This window comes from Hesperophylax consimilis, chromosome 12 (assembly GCF_061612785.1).
Source record: "Hesperophylax consimilis isolate HC1 chromosome 12, BYU_Hcon_1.0, whole genome shotgun sequence".
Lineage (NCBI taxonomy): Eukaryota > Metazoa > Arthropoda > Insecta > Trichoptera > Limnephilidae > Hesperophylax > Hesperophylax consimilis.
Genome location: NC_142847.1, coordinates 29,611,229 through 29,628,219, shown reverse-complemented (window position 1 = coordinate 29,628,219; position 16,991 = coordinate 29,611,229). Strand labels below are relative to the sequence as shown.

Here is a 16,991-nt window from a genome sequence, read left to right as displayed (position 1 = left end):
TGGCTGGACTCTCCTTTCTCAGTAAGTGAATTAAATCGAGTAATCAATTCCCTTCCAGACTCTTCTCCTGGCCCTGATGGAATCTTATATAGTTTCATTAAAGCATTCTCAGACATGTCGGTTGAATATTTTTTATCCCTAATTAATTACATGTTCGAAACGGGATTTATTCCTGAAGTCTGGAAAGTTCAAAAAATTCTTCCGATTTTAAAACCTGGCAAAAATCCATCTGAAATCTCATCCTATCGTCCTATTGCTCTTTCGTCGTGTTTAATGAAAGTAGCAGAACACTTGATAAAGAACAGATTGGAATGGTTTGTTGAAAATAACAGAATTATCTCTCCTAATCAATATGGCTTCCGGAAAAAGAAATCAACCATAGATAATTTAAGTGTATTAACAACAGACATCCGTATATCTCAGTCCCTTAATTCTTGCACTCTGGCCACATTTCTTGATCTTTCGTCAGCTTACGACGATGTATTAATTAACATTTTGAAAGAAAAATTAATTAAAATAAAAATTCCCTTAAAACTAGTTCAATTTATTATTAATTTACTAACAGACAGATCCATTATTATCCACTTTTCCTCAAAAACGATAAATCGCAAACTATGGAAGGGGTTACCTCAGGGGTCCGTAATCAGTCCATTATTATTTAATATATATATAAGTGATTTAGACAATGTAATTCCTTCATCTATCAAGCGAATTTATTTTGCTGATGATTTCCTTATATATTTATCACACAAAATCTATCGCGCGCTGCGAAGGAATTGAATTTGGCTTTACATAATATTAAAGTTTGGTTGTTGACAAATGGGATGAATTTAGCTACGTCTAAAACCAAAGTAGTGGCTTTTACGCGCAAAAGAAAAATACCCCCCTTTTCGGTCTGCTTTGATAATGTCCCTCTTCAAATCGTTAAGCAAATTAAATTTCTTGGACTACTTTTGGATCATAAACTTTCCTGGCTCCCGCATATTCAGAACATTTCGGCTAAGTGTGAAAAGGGGCTAAATATTATGCGAGCTGTTTCCAGAGTGTGGTGGGGATCTCATCCTACTACTCTTAAATTAATGTATGGTGCTCTAGTGCGAAGCCATTTGGATTATGGAACATTTCTTTTCGATCCTCTTCCTAAATATTTGGACAAAAAACTTGAAAGAATTCAGTCGAAAGCGCTCAGAATAATTATTGGAGCGATGAAATCTTCTCCAATTAATTCTCTCCAGGTAGAATGTGTTGATCCCCCCTTAATTTTGAGGAGACAATTCCTGGCTGATAAATATATTTTTAAATCTTTTTCTGTATCGCGTCACCCTTTAGAACAAAGCCTTGATTATTTGTTCAATAACTTAAACAACGAAAAAAGATCGACAGATAAAAATCGACTTCCTCTCCTTCTAAAAAGTTTTCTTTCATTCAAATCTCTGTCCTCTTCCCTCCAAAATCTACAAAAAGATCCTATCCTTCCTATTTTCATTATCCCATTTGATTCTATCAATTATATCCCCAATGTTATAACTTCAGACTTTCGAACTGATATTTCAACCTCATCTAATCAAAATGTTGAGGAAAAATTTAAAAACATTACATCTTCTAAGTTTCCAGAATTTTCACTCATTTACACAGATGGTTCTAAGTCTGATAACAAAGATTGTGGAGCTGCGGTACACATTCCCGAATTCGATTTAGATTTGTCTTATAAATTGCCTAAAGAAATTTCTATATTTACTGCAGAATGCTTCGCAATTGAACAAGCTTTGAGCCAAATCCAGCTTTTCAATATTCGACGAGCCTTACTGTGCACTGACTCACTAAGCGCAGTGTTGAAAATTTCCTCAAATATCCATAAACCAGAAGACTATATTATTTATAATATCAGAAACACCCTTAAATCTTTAAATGAATTAAATTTCGAGACAATATTGGTTTGGGTCCCTGGCCATTTGGGAATTGAGGGTAACGAGAAAGCCGATTCTCTAGCTAAACTTGGAACAATTTCTGGCTCTAATCCTTTAGATTTTAGAATTCCTATATCTGACGTCATCCCAATTCTTAAATCCAACATGATTCGCTCCTGGGAAGAAAATTGGTCTAATACGAAAACCCGAACTGGTGCTTTTTATGCTGGAATACAAAATCATATACCAAGTAAACCTTGGTTCCACGGCAAGAAAAAATCCAAAAAAATTATTTCCTGTATCTCGAGAATGAGAATTGGTCATTGCTCCATTGCATCCCATTTGTTTAAAATCCGGGTCCTAGATAGCCCACTCTGCCAGTGTGGCATGGAAAATGAGACTCTTGATCATGTTTTCTTTAATTGTAAAAATCATTCATCTTTCAAAGGCATTTATCGTTTACTTATAAAAATCACCCACCAATCTCCCCTTAGTATTCCTTATTTACTTTCTCTTAACAATTCTCGCATTTTCTCAGTTCTATACAAGTTCATAGACTTGAATGACTTCAATATTTGAGATTTCCTATTCCCGTATAGATTTCCCATAAAATTATAACCATCTCCCCTAACTTTAACGGCACATAGCACTCTTTTTAGGGTGAATTGCCTAATACAAAAAAAAAAAAAAAGAGTTTGGATAAATGAAGAATTGTCTTGGGAGAGTTTTTCAGAGGGTTTATGAGAGTTCATTGAGGAGGGATTATAATTATTTGCACACCCATTTGTGGCATTTGAAAGAGATGAACCATTGGGATTTAAGAGCAGTGAGTTGTGTTGTTGCTGATCGTATCCAGGAGCCGGTTTAGAGATAGCATTTTTGTATGTGAATTTAGTTGAACGAGAAGAAGTTGTTGTAGAGGAGGGAAGAGGGTTGGATGAGGAGTTGCTGGATAAAGCCTCAGCAAATGATTTTTTGACAGGCGGGAATAGTTTAAAAGCCTGCAGAAAAGACAAGTTCTGAGAGGCCATAGATTTTTTGATATTTTTTTGGTGAGATTGTTCTGGGCAAGAAGTGTTGATGGCTGTATGTGAGCCTGAGCAGTTAAAACATTTAAGTGAGGAGGAAGAAGGACATTGGTCAGCTGCATGGTTTTCTCCACATTTAAAACATCTGGGTTGAGATCTGCATGCAGCTTTTGTATGACCAAAACGGCAGCAATTGAAGCATTGAGTGGTGGGATAAGTATACATTTCAACTGGTAATGAGTTGAAGAATAAATATATATGGGAGGGAAGAGATTGACCTTCAAAGGTGATAACGACAGATTGGGAGGGCTTCCAAGAAATTATACCCTCAGAGGAGTCCTTGTAATTTAGCCTCCTGGCTTTTATGGGATTGCCAATGTGTTGGGGGGTTGAAAGAGAAGACAGAATTTCTGCGATGGACAGATCGGTCGAGATACCCCTGACCAGGCCCACGCGAGTGACATTGAAAGTAGGGATATATGCCTTGAACTTTGAATTAGATGAAATGAAGATATTTTTGATGAAACTGTTGGCAGCTGACCCTGAGAGGAATTCGACGGAGATTCGGAAGCGACCCTCAGCTTTTACACCTCCAGGCTTGATTGAAAGATTCTTGCTATTTGATAGGAATTTGCCAAATTCAAGAGGGTAGGTGGTTTTTCCTTGCTCAGTTTTTTTTATACTATGAATGGGCCACGGGAATGAGGAGAATAAAAGTTTGTTGGAGGAAGTTGAGAAAGTGCTGGTGGGGACTGTGAAGTCGAAGGCGAGTCAAGTTTTATTGGGGAAGAAGGAGTAAATTTCCTTTTTTTGGTAGAAGTCAAAATGACAGAATCACTGTCAGAAATTTCTACATTTTCCCCGTCTGGGGGGTCCGGAGAGGGATCTGGGGGCTTTGTAGGGGGTCCAGGAGGGAAATCTTCCTCCATTATTCACAACAGTAAACAACTACAACAATAGTATGGAAAATGACAGAAGTAAAAAAGTTTATAAATATCTGGAAATCAGCAGCGAAAAGTGACCCCTGGAAGATCAGAAGGGAGAAGAAACCTCAAGGCACAACACACTACACTTTTTTTTGCCAGAAAGCAAAACAGAATGGTATAAAATTATTTTTAGATAGAGCAAAACAAAACAACTGATGACAGCCAAATGTTATTGTTACAATCCGTGAAGCTGCTTTGGGGAAGCGAATATACTTTGTTCTTTCTGGACGCTCGCTCCGATCCCGGCGGCGTAGATCGTTCTGGAAAGAGAAAAGTGTGTTTGTTTCTTTAGAAGCTACATGTGTTTGTCCCGGAAATTGAATGAATATATGAGATGATTCGTAACCGATGGTATATTCGTTTGCTTTTTTATAAATGCGCAAATGATTGCTTGGAGTGGGGAGTAAATTTTCTTAGTGACGCTCTGAGTGGCTGGAAACAAAATGGTGAATGCATATTATTGTTATAATAAACTGGGCGAGACCGTTAAAAGGGCACTCGAATAGTCACAATTTATTACATAAAACATGTGTTTTCTTCTTTTAACTGACTCATTTAATTAACTATTTGCCAGTTGGGAGCGACTCTAATCGGGATGTAGCTAATGGTTTCTTTACCAGGATATGTTATACTAAGTATACGTTGTATCCCGATGAAAAAACCATTGGTTTTTATACATGTCGATTATTTTAGTTAAACGGTTTTACTTTCAAAATAAAAATCTATAAAACTATTCTAAAGGAATTCTTTTTACCAGAAAAGTACTTTTAATTATATGCTTATATTTTTCGTATACGTAGTATATTATTTCATAAAAAACTGGCCCTAAAAATATCAACCCAAATGTAAGAGTATTTACATTTAGTATGCGCGAGTTTTCTTACTTTAACCTATGTTTGAACCAGAAGGTCCTCAGCACCAGGCTCCACAGCGGAAGAGGGGACCGTAGCAGTAGAGCAAGCCTGGGCGGAACTGGCCTCCCTAGAACAGGAGCAAGAGAGAGCCAGGGCGGACAGGGCGGAGGCCGAGAAAGAGCTGGAGACCGTGAGAAAGAGGGGTGCTGCCTTGGAAGATGTAAGCCAAAAAGAATATTATGTTTTGATTGGGAACGGAACGATGATAGACCTACCTAAAATAAACTGGACGGAGTTGGGATAGGTGAAAGCCGCAAAGAAATAGCAAATTTGAAGTTGTTTGTGAAATGCCCATGGCGAAACCTTTTGACAAAAAGACAAGCCTTTTAAATAAAGTATTCGGACCAATATAGATTAGAGGAAGCAAATGTGGTAGAGGAACATTGCTTTTCAGAGAATTGCAAAGAGGCAGCAGATGGTGCTGTATTAGAAGAAGAGTATGAGATAAATAGTGAGGTACCTTTTGAAGAATGCACCACATTTGCAGCTTTTGGTTAATAGATTGTGTTAAAAATATGAAATAACTGATTACTGTAAAATAATAATAATTTTCATTCTGTGATAGGAGCTCCCATCCCGCACCAGCAGCGAGGAAGAGCGCGAGCTGCTCGCCCTGGCCTGCAGGGTGCACGAGCTGCAGGCAGACAAGCTAGCCCTGCAGGGGGAGCGCGCTAGCAGAGCGGCCGACCTGCGCAGGAGAGACCTGCAACTGCTGAGGTACGACAGGCAGAGGCAGCTCAGCGATGAGATCATCACGAGGCAGAGGCAGATCATGGATGGTGAGTGTTTAACCTGTCTGCCAGGAGTTATCTTTCCACACCAACCAGATGAGCGCGAACTGCTCGCCCTGCCCTGCAGTTTCTGAGGTATAACTCTGAGTGATCATAGATGATCATAGAGGTAGATTACTGATGGTGGGGGTCTCCGAGCAAGGCCTGGGGTTGTTCATTGACTACCCCTTCCCCCTCCTATCGAATCATATGCAAAAATCATTTTGATTAACAAATAAGAAAACGCACAGACTCACAAGTACTCTTGTGTTGAATTTGCCTGAAGCGACTCGGACTCATCTAGGGACCAATTTGTGGCGCGGATTGAGGTAACCCTTTTAATTGTATCTACTACCTAATATTACCCACTGGAGGGATTTTTGGCATACAACGTCAAGTTTGCAAAAATATGTTGAGCGATCGCTTGCCATAATATGCCAAATTTATAGAATTTTAAATATGGGATAGCAGATGAAATCTTGGCAACAATCGCTCGAGTGGATAATTGAATGATTTGTACAAGTTGAAAAAATCATCACAAGGGTGTTTTCTTAAAATTAGCCATAATATAATGATTTGTATAGCATCCCAGGATAGTATTTTGTTTAGTATATACTGGATTTAGTATTGACAGTCGTTAATGTTTGATTTCCAGAGGGTGGAGTGAAGCTGCCCCCAGATCTTCAGGAACTTTACACGCTCTACCAGCAAGAGATCCATGCCTCCACCTACACGGATAGCGCGATGGTCTTCAACTCGTATACTCTACCCCCCATTAGCTCTAAGTAAGTCGTTTATTATCAATGCCATTAGTTTATAAAACTATATTTTGCTTCTATAAATATTCAACGACACAATGAATCAGTGAAGGTGAAATTTATATCCTTCTGTTGAAGCGATTATGACCAACCTAACCTAACCGTAAGATAATAAATAAAACTATTAGCACACATGAAGATGTGAGCTAACTTAAGATTAATAAATAAATAAATAAATAATGTCCCAAAGACATATATAGTGAATATTATATATAGTGAACTAGTTATATGGAAACAGTGCCAAATGACAGGGCAACAAGAATCACGATGGCGCATGTGGTGACCCAAGGAAATCCTTTTTTTGTGACAAATGTCCACTGTGTACATATGTTGGGTGCGCGTTTGGCATGTTTTCCGATTATGCACCAGTGCCAATGAAATCAATGACGCTAGTTACTCATAGCATCATCCATTATAATACCGGTAGAACAAGGACAGCATACCTACCTGACGCATGTGCTTTAAAGATTACAATCCGTTTGTTAAGATCGGCGAATCTATCAAACGGATCGTTTCTGTACAAAATCAAAGATTTTTTTTAGGGATTTCGGGGCTCTAGACCAGAGGTGGTTGCCAAATTCAAAAAAGCGGCAAACTGCACGCCCAGCTTCTTACCTAGGTACCTAGGCATTCGTCTCTGGTCCTCATGTCTTCATACCCTACTCCGATCGTCTTCCACGCAAACAATCCACCTCTTCCTTTGTGCCTTCCATCTGATCTTTGATGTTGTCTGGTTTTGGTGATCTGGAATTATTTTCTCTTGTAAGGAAAGTTTGCTTCTTAATAAAACATGAAATATATTCCTTGCCAACTATATAATATCCTCATTAATAGCAACACCTGTTGTATTCCAGCATGGCGGAGACGATACAGTGGTCCAGTGCCAGCTCTGGCTCAGGTCGAGGCTCCAGTTCGGGGGGCGACAGTGAGTGGCTACCCGCTAGCCCAGCGCGTCGCCTGCTCGGGGCCCCCGTGCGGCTTCCCCGCCTGCCCAGTACACCGGCTTCGTGAGTAGAATTACATAGTGTAGATCGTTTGTATTCCGATATAATGATACCGACAGGAGCTTCAACAAAATAAACCAAAATTCTCATTACTCGTTTTTCATAGTATTTTACCTGCTCTGCTCCTGGTAGATTTTTACAAATATACATTTATTCATCGGTATGTATGGAAAGTGAAAGGTGATATTAAAAAAAGCATTCAATAATCTCATCTCAAAGTCTTCAAAAGCTTCGAGGGTGCAAAACAGTAACAGTCGCAATCAACCCAACCATGGTTGCGAAAATTCCAATGCTAAGGCCTAAATTAAACTCCCGTTAAATACGATTCTGCAATATACATAACTGCTAAGTTATGAGGATTGCGCAAGTAACATAATCTAGGCATTGTTTTTAATATTAGGTTTAATTAGGTTTTCATTGAGTGCTTAGTTTGTCACAGAAGAGAATTAAATATTGGGCGCTAACGTTGGCTCAACGTGAAGTGGCAATTTTAAATCGTTTGCGGACTATGTACATTCTGTACAAAACCCATTGTGGTGCACGTATCCTGTGCCACCAGAACTTGATTCTTCAGTGATTTGGTACACCTTCTGCCTATGGGCAATGGCATGCACAGAGTTTTGGTTCAGGGTAGGCAGAAGGGATACAGCGAATTAGTTAAGATCGGCGAGCAAAATTAAAATGTTCTTATGTAAGTTGATAAAAATGTAGTAAGCAATAATATTTAGATATTTATTTTGAATGTGTACTTTGAAGTTAAGAAAGTGTAATGTGTATAGTTTTTTTATCTTAAACAAAATCAAAAAGTAAAGAAAAAACTAAAAAAACCACAGACAACTGTTGACCAAGGGAACTTGGTGCAAGTGTTCTCTAAGATTGGCTAAGTTACTGGCTGTAGCCGATTTGGTTGGAATTTTATAAGCCAAATCATTCATTTAAACATTTTACAAACCTTATATTGGGTATATAAAATTTTCAAATGTTTTGAAAATGAGCTACACTTGGCATACTTAGTTTCTGCTTTCGACGCCCTTTTACAGTGCGCGGTTGGTATGGTGTGCGCAGCGCTGCGATTCGTATCTGGAACTTCACGCACATTTTTGAAAGTAGAGTTTGATTTCTTAAAGTTTAATAGCATTTATATTTTAGTAGAGCAAAAGGCAGTGCTTATGTGCCTATATGGAATGTACACCACTGCCCGAGGGTGGGTTTGAAAATTATTTGCAAACCACAAATTGTACATATCGCCAACACTTGAAAATTATTCAATTTTATAACCAATAACTTCCATCAATTATCTTTGGTTCTAGGCACACGAGCAGCAGAGCAGTAAAGCGCTCCTCTAGCGAAGACAGCATAGTCCCCTCGCAGCCTCCTTTCCAGGAGATTATCGCACCTATCCACACCGCCGAAGCGGGCATTGACGTAAAATGACTACCGGATGACGTTGTCTATGATTGAGTAATATCAGAAGTGGGATCACACTGTATTTAATATATCATACACATTGTTACAGTTGTGTGTGCAACTTTAGTGTTGGTTTTCTTGAACTACATAATATGAATGCGAAGATATTTACTGTCAATAGGAGGATAATTATTGGTTCTGGATCTAGATGTCACGGGTTCAAAACCTGGCATCTCCGAGATTGTTATGTTTCATTGGTTAATTCAAATTTAGAATTAAATTTCGATTCTGTAAGACTTGCCCTTTGAAGGTTGACCTACAAGATTGATTGAAACAGTTTCATCTGTGTTTAGTTACCAGATCTGAATAGCTAGGAACAGCATTCCGCTTTACAAATCGCCCTCCTTAAGCCGCTCAATATTCCAGACAACTTAAGTACATTGGCTTCGGATATTTGGGACTAGTGCGGTGTAAATTTTTATTTAATTTTTTTTCTGATTCCTTTTTCATGTCCATAACGTCATATGAAAGCAATACTGCTGAAACCGTCACGAGTGTTGATTTCCTGTGACCATGTAATATATTTAAATCACAAAAAATAAATTTGTCCATTTTTCTACCAAAAATATATATGATTTATTGAAAATGCTTTGTTTTATCAATGCCATGATATCAAAGTGCCACATGATACCCTTAGGATGCCAGATGATACCACATACTCGAGTGACATCCTTCTCCAACAGGCATTGTTCGCACTGTTTGCAAGGTGACCAATATGAAAACCTGTTCACTTTTTATATATAAAACCGATCTCATGTTTCGTATAAGGTTAAAAATTAAGTCATTACACCAGAAGGGTGACCAAGAGAACATCATTTGTGTGTAATTTGACATAAGGTACAATGTCACATAGTTTATTTTGCACCATTGTTTTTTCATGATAGAGTGTGATAAAGTGTCAGATTTCTCAGTTGCAATTTTGAGTAGGTACCTACCTAGTGAATTTTCATTGTTTTCGAGTGAATTCGTGAATCTTCATTTGTTTATAGGACCACTGATACTAGAAGAGTTTTTCAACCGGTCTCGTAAATGTTTAAAATTAAAATGAAGAAGTACGTAATATCACTGCTAGTAATGAAAAAAATGTTTTAAACCATGTATTATTTCAAGTTTCATTTTGCAACATTTTAAATAAAATTACCTGACACATTTTGTAGAAAGAGACTAAGGACGGGTTGTTTCGGAGAATTTGAACAATTCATCAAATTTCAGCATTCATTTTCGGGTTCTGTGAAAGTCATATTCAAGTTCTGTTATTTTATCATTATAGGATAGTTTCTTGAAAGAACTGAAATAAAAAAAAGATTTTGAAAAAATCTTTCACATAACTTAATATAAAAAAATAAATTGAAATCTGATGAATTGTTCAAATTCTCCGAAACAACCTATCCTTAATTTTTTCTAAAATGAATATCCCAGGATGTCTCAGAAGTAAATTATTATAAGCAATAATTATTAGCCTGAAACACAAATATAAATTGAAAAAAATGCCGCCTACAGGAATCGAACCCACACCTCCTGACTGCCGCCAGTCAGGTGCACCCAACCACCGTGCTATGTCAGCTATTAATTCAATAAATACTAGTATTTCATCCAACAATTATTACTTTTTACGGATTCAATTCCCGTTAGTGGGATTTATTTTTCTCAGAAGATTTTTTTATGTTATAATTGTGTTTCAGGCTAATAATTATTGCTTATAATAATTTGCTATCCTTTGTGCTTTGCGTAAGACCTTGTCTTGTAAATATATGTTTATCTTTAATAAAAATGTAATGTCTCAGAAGTAATTACAAAAGCTTACAGTGATGTTGATGAATTTTAAAATGTTACTTTATTTACCTTTAAAACTGTTCTTCTTACTCAGTTTTCAATGTTTATTTGGATTATAACTTGTTACATTTATTTGAACTTATCGTAGACATATTATATAGTTTTCATCTTATTTAAAAAAAATACACGAGTTACTTTAAAGTGGTTGATGTAATAAAATATTACTTTATTTTAAAACTAAAATGTATTGAATATAAATAAAATAATAATTTTAACATGAGATTCCTAAATGTAAAAATAATACATAGCAATATGATGAATAGTTATGATAATGGTCCAATTGTGAAAAATACTTAAAATTGGATAACAAAATTGCTTTTATGTGAAACATATCGATAAAATATTTATTAAACTTTTTATGTAGTTATGAAGTAAATACAAGTAGATATATCCTACATGCCTACTTCAAATGTTTGATTTGTTTTAGTTTATGTTAATAATTTTAATAAAATAAACTATTTAAAAATATACTAGACAATATATTATTTTATCCAACAAACTTCATAATATTTTTCTATACATCGCATTATGGTAAAATAACATTCATAATACTACAAAATACGATATGGAAGATACAATACCTATGCAAAGTCTAAGGATAGTGTCATAGACAAACTATTTGCCCAAGAAAAGGGGGGTTATTTTGTCTTTGGAATAAAAGTCCCTGGGCATAATGTTGATTTACGATAAATTCCACATGACGCCTTAATCAAAATGCCACACACGGCACCACAAGATCCAACATGAAGCCACATGAGGTCACATTTGATACCACATTGTGCCAGTTTTAATCATCGTTACGATACATTTCATAGTACTCAGATCATCATTGTTTGTGAAAAGTAATAAATAACTACCTAATTCCACTTTGGATTGTCTATTTAATAAAAGTGAAGAAGATGGAAAATGAGAAAAAAAACATACATTGGAAAGTATTCATTTTCACATTCCGCTACACCGGCTAAAGTTGATGATTGTTAAGTTATTAAAGCTTTTGGCTTGCCAAATCCAATTTGTTTTATTTAGTCCAAATTCTCAGAGGAAATAGACAAATGTGAAGTAGATAACGTTGAAGATCAAGAAAGCGACTGGAAAGATGAGCCTGGACCTGGTGTCGATCCACATAGATATCTCCTGGGGGGTCATGGTGGTCCACTTCTGTGCCTTGGCGGTGTCTGTACCATTTTCCACGTTGACAGTTACCGTGCCGTCGTGAGACGCGCGGCTGTTGGTGGAAGTCAGGTCGTCGAAACTCTGCGTTGTGATGGTCGGGAGATTAGACGAACTCTGCAAAATACATGTTCGAACCGTTTAATTATGTTGGTTAAGGTGAGATGATGCAGAAACATAAAAGAAGTGGCTATATCACATGCGATGTAAGAGATTTAACAGTTAGCAATGTTTAGTTTACGTACTCAATAAAAATCTCATTTAAATTAGTTGGAGACCTATAATTTTTTTTTTATCTAATACATTTAGTTTCATTTCTAAATATTTTGAATTCTTCTGAACCTGTCATTGTCCTATCGAAGATAAATTTTATTGATGTGTAATTTTACAGCATAATATTATTCCAAATTATTAAAAAAAAGTACTGATTACGTTGCGCATAGATGCTATCGGATGAAAATATTAAATATTGAGAAAAAATGAACCATTATAATAAAGATAAATGGATATCATGGCTATTACTGAAACTCGAAAAATCTTACTATTGGCAGATTTATCAATGGGCGTGAAAAAGACGTGGCGAATAACTGTTTCTGAAAAGTTTTTTCTCTATCTGTTCGTATATTTAGACCCATCACACACCCGTGTGATGGCAATGTATCTCCAAAAAGCTAGTTTTGAGAAAAATGACTTAAAGCTTTTTTTGGACATTTTTTTATTTTCCTCGCTTCTTAGTTACCGAAGTGCACTTTTTGCAGTTACATCATGGTGCAATCGTCAATTCATTGAGAAGTTACCAAAATAAACAAACGCTAGTTACAAGTACACAACACAAGTGTTTAATTTTAATTAAATACAAGTAAGTTCATTATGGTATAACTCGATGGATGGAATTATATACAAAAAATGCTGTATCTATGGATATGGCATATTGCCATAACATGGGTGCGAATCGTTTCAATTTTCATTATCTCTTGACATCTTTGTTGGTGTTATCAGTATAATGTTATCTATGGCCATTTCCTAATATATTGTCTGTGCTACACAAACCCTAGCTGTCACCACTTGTCAACAGATCGCCAGCTGGGCTGGTTTAATAAATAACATATCAAATACAAACGTGTTATAATATTCGTTCACCACAATACAACATGGTGTCAGGTGTGTCTTAATAAATATATTGTGAGTGAAGTCAAGTCAAGTCACATCAAGAGTCAATAATTTGTATCCAAAACAAATTGTCAAAAGAAATAAAATGTCGAGTCATATTGTGCCTATGGTGATTGTTCCAAATATGGCGGGTGAGTGGAAGAAATTTAAGCAATCATTCCTTATTTATATGATGGCTAATAATTTTAATGAAGAACAGGAAATTCAAAAAGTGGCCAGGCTTCTACACACGATTGGCCCGAAAGGGGTAGAAATTTTTAACTCATTTGGCCTCACAATTGAGAAAAGTACGCTCGACGGTATTTTACTCCTTTACGATAAACACTTCATACCCACAATAAATGTGACAGTGGAACGATTTAAATTCTTCACGAGGAAACAAGGCGACAGTGAAACAGTCGAAGATTTTATTGCTTCGCTACAAAATCTAAGTCAAACTTGTGATTTCGGCAATCTACAAACATCCTTAATAAAGGACATATTCATATGTAACCTAAATCGAAATCTTTACTACTTGAAAGAAAGACTTTTACAAGAAACGTCGTTAAACTTGGAAAAAGCGATTAATTTGTCAAGAGCGATTGTTGTATCGAGGGAAAACACAAGAAGTCTTGAGGGGAATATTATACAACAAGTTCTACGAAGCCCTTCTTCATCTTCACTATCAGCCAGAAGCCATTCCAGAAGTCAATCCGGAAGTCCGAGCAATCATTCCAGAAGTCCATCGGGAAGTCCGAGCAGTCTATCCAGAGGTCAATCCGGAAGTCAGGGCGGAGTCTGTACCAAATGTGGACAAATTCACCGCACAAACTGCCCGGCATCATTAGCTAAATGCTTTAATTGTCTCAAGATTGGGCATTATTCGAAATTTTGTTTTAATAGGAAATTGAAAGGTAGGAAAATTAATGTTAATACATTGTCACAAAGTAAAATACCCAACCACGACTATACAATTGATACATTAAATTGTAACAATATTAATTCAACATTGAATTCATGGCACATTAATTTAAGAATAAATAATGTTATAATTTCATGTCTTATAGATACCGGTGCCAATGTAAATGTTATGTCTTTTACAAATTTTAATAAACTTGGTTTGTCAGAAAAAATTATCACAGAAACAGCATTTAAAATAAATTCATTCGGTGGTACTAACATTCCTACAAAAGGAATTTGTAAGTTAAATTGTTTTTATAATAATGATAAAAATATGTCCATTCCCTTTGTCATCACTGAGTTGAAATCATGTCAAACTATATTAGGGCTAGCTACTTGCAATGCAATGGGAATAATAAAACGTGTGTATTCTAACACGAATAATTCTGAAAATATTCCCAACAATGATTTGTCAATGTATAATTCGAACAATTTAATAAAGAAATTTAACGATGTTTTTCAGGGTCTCGGATGCTTACCTCACGAATGTCATCTAACAGTTCGATCTGATGTTCATCCTAAAATCGATGCACCAAGAAAGATTCCATTCAAGCTGCACGATAAATTAAAAGAAGAATTAGATAGAATGGAGGAAATGAAGGTCATTGTCAAGGTTACAAAACCAACACCGTGGGTGAGTTCCATAGTTGTCGTAGAAAAAAAAAATTCACAGTTACGCATTTGTCTAGATCCACGAAATTTAAATAGGGCTATTTGCAGAACGCATTATCCAACACCTTCAATGGACGAAATTAGGTTTAAAATTAAAGGAGCGAAGTTTTTTTCAAATCTAGACGCATTTTCAGGTTTTTGGATGATACGCTTAGATAGTGAAAGTTCAGATTTATGCACTTTCCAAACACCTTTCGGCAGGTATCAATTTTTAAGACTTCCGTATGGAATTAATTCAGCTCCCGAATTCTTCTCTAGAATAATGACGGAAATATTTGCTGATCTAGAAGGGGTGATAGTTTTCGTTGACGATATTTTAGTATGGGGAGAGAATCTTGAATCTCATGAAAGGAGATTAGAAAATGTTTTTAAAAGAGCCAGAGAAGTAAATTTAAAATTCAATCTAAATAAATGTCACTTTGGCTTACAGGAAGTTACTTTTCTAGGTCATATCTTTAGCAGTCAAGGGATCAGGCCAGATGAGTCAAAGATTAGAGCTATTCGAGAATTACCTACTCCCACTTGTAAGAAAGACTTACAACGGTTTTTAGGTATGATTAATTACTTGGGATCTTTTATCAAAGATTTGTCAAAAGAAACAGAACTTTTAAGGACTTTGCTAAAGAAAGACGTCAGCTGGCAATGGGATGCCAATCACGATCAGTCCTTTGTCAATTTAAAGAAAATTATAAGTTCATCTCCAGTACTTATTAATTTTGACATTAAAAAACCGTTAAAATTATCAGTAGATTCTTCGCAGAGCGCAGTGGGCGCAGTTATTTTGCAGGAAAGTAGACCGATTGCTTATGCGTCAAAAACACTAACGTCCAGTCAGCAAAATTATGCACAGATAGAGAAGGAATTATATGCAATTTTATTCGGTTGTCAAAAATTCCATTAGTATATTTATGGCCACGTAGTAAATGTTGAAACAGATCATAAACCACTAGTCACACTTTTTAAGAAATCACTTTCTGAAGTTCCCGCAAGGTTACAACGAATGATGATGTCTCTACAATGCTACCATTTAGACGTCAGATATGTACCTGGTAAATTTATGTATATTGCCGATACGTTATCTAGAGCGCCGTTACCTGATACAGAAATAACAGATGCGGAAAAAGAAATTGACATACATATCAATTTACTGATGTCAAGTCTGGCAGTTTCAGAAGAAAAACTGAAATTAATCACTGCGGCGACGAAACAAGATCAGTCTTTATTAACTTTAATGAAATATTATAAAACCGGTTGGCCGTCAAATAAAAATGTAATTGAACCCTGCGTTAAACCATACTGGAATTTTCAAGCAGAAATTCATGTTGTCAATGATCTGGTATTTAAGGGACCTAGTTTAATTATACCGTCAATTTTACGTCCTGAAATTTTAAAAGATGTACATAAAGGTCACTTAGGTATGTCAAAAGCAAAAAGTCTAGTCAGAAATATGATTTTTTGGCCGAATATTAACTCTGATATTAAAAACATTGTCGATCAATGTCAGATTTGTACTAAATTTAAACCTAATAACCCGTCACAGCCTCTTTTGCCCCATGGTATCACTAATTTTCCCTGGGAAAAGGTAGGTGTAGATTTAATGCATTTCAACAACTCAAATTATCTCATTGTTACTGATTATTATTCAAAATACATCGAAAATTCAATGTTACACAATTATAACGCGGAAACTGTAGTCACACACTTAAAATCTATATTTTCACGTCATGGGATACCGTTAACGCTTGTTAGTGATAATGGACCACCATTTCAATCAGCCATTTTTAAAAACTTTTTATATGAGTGGGATATTGAACATATCACCACTAGTCCAAACTATCCTCAGTCAAATGGTCAAGCTGAGAGTTCAGTAAAAATAGTAAAGAATATTTTAAGAAAATGCCTTGAATCCAAAACTGATCCGTATCTTGCTATGTTACATTACAGAAATAGTCCAAAAAATAATTTTCCATCCCCTGCAAGCCTCTTAATGTCACGTCAACTTAGATGTAATTTACCCGTAACATCCAGTCAACTTAGACCAAAAGTCGTGCGATTTAAAGAATATGAAGATAAATTTAAGGGTCGTCAAAACAAAATGAAAAAATATTTTGACAAAAAGGTTCGGAACTTGTCTGAGTTGAAGATAGGCGATAAAGTAGTTTTTAAAAAAGATGTGTCAAGTTCATGGTCACCAGCTACTGTAGTAGAAATTGTTAAAGGATGCCCAAGGTCATATATTGTTGAAACTCCCGATGGTTCAAGATATCGCAGGAATAGGAAACACTTAAATTTAGACAGATCACGTCAGGAATC

At 36.0% G+C, this 16,991-nt stretch overlaps 2 protein-coding genes across 2 annotated transcripts in view; one reads left to right on the top strand and one right to left on the bottom strand.

Annotated features, from left to right (window-relative positions):
- Kif19A (Kinesin family member 19A) overlaps positions 1–8,963 on the top strand; it is a 66,703-nt gene extending 57,740 nt beyond the window's left edge. Inside the window, exons 9-13 of the mRNA XM_089637593.1 lie at positions 4,827–4,995; positions 5,401–5,614; positions 6,261–6,390; positions 7,278–7,430; positions 8,738–8,963. Of these exons, the coding sequence (XP_089493719.1) occupies positions 4,827–4,995; positions 5,401–5,614; positions 6,261–6,390; positions 7,278–7,430; positions 8,738–8,861 (790 nt within the window). The 3' untranslated portion in view covers positions 8,862–8,963. The remainder of the gene's footprint in view (positions 1–4,826; positions 4,996–5,400; positions 5,615–6,260; positions 6,391–7,277; positions 7,431–8,737) is intronic.
- Positions 8,964–11,007: 2,044 nt separating this feature from the next.
- Positions 11,008–16,991, bottom strand: part of LOC149419460 (pH-sensitive chloride channel 2-like) — a 68,154-nt gene continuing 62,170 nt past the window's right edge. Inside the window, exon 8 of the mRNA XM_089638314.1 lies at positions 11,008–12,014. Within this exon, the coding sequence (XP_089494440.1) occupies positions 11,763–12,014 (252 nt within the window). The 3' untranslated portion in view covers positions 11,008–11,762. The remainder of the gene's footprint in view (positions 12,015–16,991) is intronic.